Consider the following 6383-nt stretch of genomic DNA (forward strand, 5'->3'; position numbering starts at 1 on the left):
ATTTAAATAGATTTTTTGTAAAACGCAGTGAAATAATTAGTTGTCATTTGTAATTTATTTTCATAAAATCAAGAGGTTTAGAGTAATATATAAATTGACAACTGCATAAAAATAATTTTCCAGTTTTCAGAGTGATGTATATCTACTAAAACATTATATTTTCAGGTCAAGCATTTTAGTTTTTGAAACATCAAATAATAATTATTATAAAAAAATGGCATAGTGTAAAGCAAGCATATATATCCGGGCTCCTAGGCGTTGGTTATATGGCTAAAATGCCGTTAATATATGGCCATATAACTTGTCAAAGGTTTTTTTAACCAATTTAAAGAAATAATGCAAAAATGCTGTCTGTCATTAAGATGGAAATTTAATCATTATTTTGCATTAGTGTACATGTATATAGAAAATAAAAACGTCACTACTAAGTATTATCCAACGAAAATCGATGTTTCAAACGTGCAGTATTATAAATCATTATTTTTTCTTTTGTCGGTTGCTTATGTTTGCCTTCAGAAACAATTATTTTGATAAAAAAGATTGAAAATTTATTGCTGGGTTGTCATATTTCATGACCGGAATGACCTGGGGTAAAATGAGACCGGATTACTTTATTCTTGAAAGAATTAAATGGTTTAATAAAAAAAGATAAGCGTTTATTTATCTACTTCTTTCTAAAACATTAATAAAGATTTTGACTCCACAAGAAAATGTTCAAGTAATTTATCCAATTTTTAAGTACTTTGTATCTTATTTATTTCAAGGTTTATCCCTTTTTCTGTATGAAGATTGTCCAGTAATTCAATATTCAATACAACCGCAAAAAACTATTACATTATTCTATTTTAAGAACCATGAGCTGTATGTATTTACAGATATAATATACGTATATTTCGCAAATCACTTGTGATACACTCTGGTTGCTCCTGTCCCATTTTGATAACAACTGAACAAACAAGAGGGGGGAAAAGAAGAAAGATAACACATACCATGTTATGATTTTTTTCTCTGTTAATCGCCTTTGGTACAAACAAAACTTTTATACTGTTTTTTTTCAGAATAGTTTTCCTTGAATTAACAATGGATAGGTTCAGTGTCAACGGAGGACACGTTCATTACATAAATATATTGATTTTTATGGGTTTTATTTACTTATTTATTTTTATTTTTTGGTCGCACCAATTATGTCATGAAGTGTAATAGGTGGTCCACTCAGAGGGGAAAATATAATTTTGAAGTGAATTGAACGAACATAACTGAGATTTGATATTGTTTTTTTTATTTCTGTAAAACATACATGTACAAATCAAGAAATGAGCATATAGAAATAACAATACAGATAAAAATTAAATTATTTTTAAATTAAAGCATGTAGTTGCATGTACATATATTTGTATAGGCGGGGGATGAACGATAATGTATATATCGAACACAATATGTTGTAAATTAAATAATTGTTAAATACATTAGGAAAAAATAGGATTTCTATTCAATGTCAAAAGGTTACATTGAATAAAAAGAAGATATTGTTTGTATACAGAAAGAACAACAACTGTACACTCATGCTAGTTAATGTGGAGAACCGATCTCTTACTTTTGTTCAGTTATAGGGGATTGTTTTTGCTAAATATTCGAAAGCAAGGTCCCTTTCTATCGCCCCCTACCTACCATCCAACCACTGCACCCAGACTAAAATGGATGCGACTACACTCATTGCCAAGAATGCATAGATTTACACAATATATGTACATTTGCATTTCATATATTCTTACTACGAGATCACGTAAGTCAATTTTAAATCTTGAGATCAAGCTCAAAACTGAGAAACATAACATTGACCGGAGATTGCAGAAGATGTCACGTGTTACCATCGCACGTGGTGTAAGAAGGCGGGCCAAATCTGTCCGACAATGAATATTCTGGCGGACGAACAGGTTCTCTGTCACAGTTGTGACGTTCAATGAGCGCGTGTTTCTCGTTGGTAAATACATCTTCATTGTTTACCTCACTTTGTTTAGAATTTTCATCGTTTAATTTCTTACTCCCATGAATGTTGACTGGTTTTGCAAAGCTTTGGCAAAATGCATTGCAGGTGTGGTTCACGAAAAAGGTATTAATCCCTTCGTCACGTTTGTCCTTATCGCCATAGCGACCGTCACGTGAGTGAATTGTGGGATTGCTCAGTTTGTACTCATCACCTTTTGCAATACCTTTAAGGTTACAAACCACTAAATTTCCTTCGGATTCGTGGTATGTGAAATGACAAAAGGCGTCTAAAACATCAGGGCCATTACCGGTTGTATGTCCACTTGAATTGACAAATGTTTTGAAATCACCGTTTAGAAATTCTTCAAATAGCACAACTTCGTCTTCCCCGAATGTTTTATCAAAACGCATGAGAATTCGCATGAATAGCATAACATATGACGTAGTGTCCATGACCACATCTATTGGTTTCATTACGTTAATCTGTAAATAAAGAGTTTTACGTTCAATTTCCACCTGACAGAAATTATAACGCCGTATATTTTTAATTTCAATTTAATATTTTATAAACAAATCATATTTAAATTATATTTGATCGGACGCAATTGTTAATAAGTTTGGTATTATAATCTAAGTTTGGTTTTCATTGGATAATAACAATAACAATAATAATAATAAGTAGGGATGGCAACGAGTAACCGGTTAACCGAGTACTCGATCGAACGTCCGAATATCGGTTAACAAAATTGATATTCGATTACTCGGAAAAAATGTATAATTTCTATTTTATTTGCTATTTAGACAGTTTGGTGTATCCAATTAGTTCAGAAATTCAGAGATGTGCATATACCTTCATAAATACCTGTTAAATGCAATCACAACTTCCTTGCATAGGTGCGAAAATGATACTATAAATTTAATGAGGCGATCAACAGTTTGACACGCGCACATGTGTCGCTTACGTCATCCGGCCTCTTATGATATTTAGTAACCTTTAATTTTGTAACACAGCGCAGTTTGTACCCGAATCTTGTTTAAACGTAACATTTTTGAAAACAACAAAGGGCCGTATTGCTATTATGATATAATAATTAAAGTAGTATTTAGATCATTGGAAATCGTCCGAGTAACCGAGTACTCGATCGGAAAAATGACCGAGTACTCGAGTATTGATTTTGGTATTCGTTGCCATCCTTAATAATAAGAATAATAATAATAAGAAGAAGAAGAAGTAACAACCAAAAACAAAACCCACAACCGCCAACAGAACAGCAAAAACTTAACAGTTTTTAGGAGACGTTGTAATACATATTAAAAATCTAGTAGACCTACTTTATTGCCTTACCTTTTGTGTAAAAAATGTTCCATATTTGAATATTTTTAATTAAATGGCCGGTTTATACGGAACCTCTTTCGTTGAGTTCTGCTGTATATTTAATTTTGTTTTGTTGAACCCATGATGCATAAATATGTCTAACCTTTGTATCGCATGTCTTCTTTGCTAATATTTTGTTGAATGTTGCCGCCATTCTCCTTGTGACGTCACAGCGTTCTTTGTATGGTATCCAATCACTTGCTGTGCCTTCCCGATGCCGAAACGCCTTAAGAACAACCATAGTACCGTTGGTATAGTAAATCCTGTGATAAGCCATTCCCTGGGGAAAAAAACAATCGTGAAAATAGAATTAAGACTTTAAATCATTCTGTTAATACATTTAAAGTTTTAAAGAAACACATTTTTCTGAAACTCCTTTTCTATATATCATATGAATGTTTATTGTCATAACAACATCTGTCTAATCAATATGATAATGAAAACAAAAACAAACGTAAAAAGAACACACCCACGCACATTCACACGCTTACACCTACATACACGCAAGCACGAACGAACGCACGTACGTATTCGTGCACTCACAATCCTTAAACAGCCTACCTTAAAACCATAACATGTTTTCCCTGTCCATTCAGGGTAAAGTTCAAATGTTACCCAGTGAGTCAAGTTATGCTTCCAAGGTCTTGAAGATAGTGTCGTATTGGTCGTTCCCATCATGTACTTTATTATCTGTGGTAGTTTATGTATGTTGATGTCTGGAGTAAAAAAAAATCTTAAATAAAATCAAACACATATCATAGCACTGATTAGTGATACCGGAAGTTTGTTAAAAGTTATGTCATAAAATTGTATCTTGATATAGTATATCCCAATGTAATAATGGCGGAAAGAAATAGATTTTGCTTTGGCTTGTCTAAAAAAATATAATAAAAACAATAATAATAACAATAGCAATAATAATAATAATAATAATCATAATAAATAATTATAATAAATAAATAAATAAATAAATAAATAAATAACAATGGATGAATGAAAGAATGAATAAATGGATAGATCAATCAATCAATCAATCAATCAATCAATCAATTAGTTCGTCCGTTTGTTCGTTCGTTCATTCATTCATTCATTCATTCATTCATTCATCATCATTCATTTTTTGAAATAATAATAAAACTATACAGACATACTTTTAAAATCCGAAAAAGTATTCTGTTTTCAAACTGAGAAATCGATAAGTATTTTTATTTTCAAAATCCACTCACATTAAGAATATATATTTCTACTGTCACACAAAAACACACATTTCACGTAATCAAAATAACTAAAACTCTGCCTGTATTACTTATACACCGTTGTCAAATTTTAATCTTTTTCTTTCTTACTTTAATTTTATTTTTCTCATACTAATGTACCTGAGAGGGTGCTCTACTGCAGATAAATTTTATAATTTTTTGTACTATATACATGTAGTATGTTTATGATGTATAAATATAGACTTTATTCGAAATTTGGAAAACCACCAAATCATCGGAAAGTTTTGACATCCCGGGTCAAAGTTCAGCAATCGCAAGTTTCATGCTTACGCACGTTCACCGACTTTACAGATATTACCCCTAGAGTAATGAGAAATTTAAATAGGGTTTAAAAAGAGAATATTAATAATACGAGATAAGCAAATAGGTTATTGTTCGGAAGTAAAATATGAAATGTACCCTAGTTAAAAAACACAATGATATACAAAATATATTGATTGAACAGACTGATGGGGGGGGGGGTCTTTGGTCGAGAGTGGTTAAGATCGTTGCCTAAAAACGCTATCGGTTCGAATCCCCTGCTACTCACGAAACGTCGCTGGTTCTACTCAGTGACTGGTGCCTGAAATAAGTCTGAGGTTTTCCTCCACCAGTTAAGCTCGTCATATGACCATTACAATGTTTTAAAGTCTAAAACCCCACACCCCTTCAGCCCATCTCCCCCATTCCGAAAAAAACTGACTAATGAGTTTATATATAAAATCTACCTTCAGTATCTCGTATCCAGAAACCGTGTAATTGCCCCTGAGCAATGGTTTTCCTGGAACAATACTCTATACAATTTTTTTTTTAATACTTGTATCTAAGAATTTTACTAGTCCGACAAAGTATGAATTATTCCACTAAATTTAACAGATTTGTTTCAATCTGTTTAAAACTGTTTGCAAACTCTGAATTTCAACATTTTTATGCACATCAAAATCATGAAACAAAATATCGAGATGAATGAACAAGAAGATTCCTGGTCATAATAAACAATTTTAGAAATGTAATTTTATTCTTAGGTAAACTGTTAACTGCTTTCCTCTATATACACGTGATTATTCTCATTCTCTTAACGTTTCATGCTATTTCCAAATCCTAACATGTACTCTAATATAAAGCAAGCGTCTCGAGATGGATTGAACTCATAACCAACCATATCGTAAAGTGTATATTTCCACGAATTTAGAGCATATTCGTTTTGGCACTGCACGTTTTATACCCCGTTTATAGTCCTCTAAAACTTAAACAACACTAAAGTTCAGTGCAAAATTTACAGCGAGTTTCGCTTGTGATTTGGTTTTATTTTAGAATAAGGGTTTTATGAAGAAGCTAGACATACAAAAATAAAAATTTTGTTATCTTTAAGAATGCTTTCACGTAATTTATTACCTTATTAAGGGCTGTTTTTTATTACTGATAACCTAATGTTCAAATAAAGATTAAAGTATAATCCACGTGAGCGTTAACCTACATGCTCATTGACGTGTTTTTTTCTCAGAAACGAAAATAAATGTTTGATATAAACCCATATGTATATATTTTGTACAAATTCAAGGTCAGTGTTTTAGTTATAGTTTCAAAATACAACTCGTGCCCTTTGGTGACATTACGCTTCATTTAATATATTTTTATTTAACAATATAATGAGATTATTCCTTTTATAGCTCTATATAGAACAACAAAATATCCGCAGCATTTAATTATTGTAACTGACGTAAAACAATTAATAAGCGGGAGATTCTTAATGGAATAGTTAACTG

General features: G+C 31.6%; 1 protein-coding gene across 3 annotated transcripts; it reads right to left on the reverse strand.

Annotated features, from left to right (window-relative positions):
* Positions 1-1005: 1005 nt before the first annotated feature.
* Positions 1006-6036, reverse strand: LOC132738922 (alpha-protein kinase vwkA-like). Of its 3 annotated transcripts, none has more exons than XM_060726538.1 (4): positions 6013-6036; positions 3923-4077; positions 3465-3641; positions 1006-2469 (listed from the first exon to the last, which is right to left on the reverse strand). In XM_060726538.1, exons 2-4 carry the CDS (start codon positions 4037-4039, stop codon positions 1858-1860), a joined length of 906 nt encoding a protein of 301 aa, XP_060582521.1. In that variant the 5' UTR covers positions 4040-4077; positions 6013-6036; the 3' UTR covers positions 1006-1857. The 3 variants fall into 3 exon arrangements, with proteins under 3 accessions (XP_060582521.1, XP_060582519.1, XP_060582520.1); XM_060726536.1 differs by lacking the exon at positions 6013-6036 and adding an exon at positions 5346-5637; XM_060726537.1 differs by lacking the exon at positions 6013-6036 and adding an exon at positions 4588-4702.
* Between the last annotated feature and the right edge of the window lie 347 nt (positions 6037-6383).

The sequence above is a fragment of the Ruditapes philippinarum genome, unplaced genomic scaffold (assembly GCF_026571515.1).
Source record: "Ruditapes philippinarum isolate M1 unplaced genomic scaffold, ASM2657151v2 ctg1785_1_1_1_1, whole genome shotgun sequence".
NCBI classification, from domain to species: Eukaryota; Metazoa; Mollusca; class Bivalvia; order Venerida; family Veneridae; genus Ruditapes; species Ruditapes philippinarum.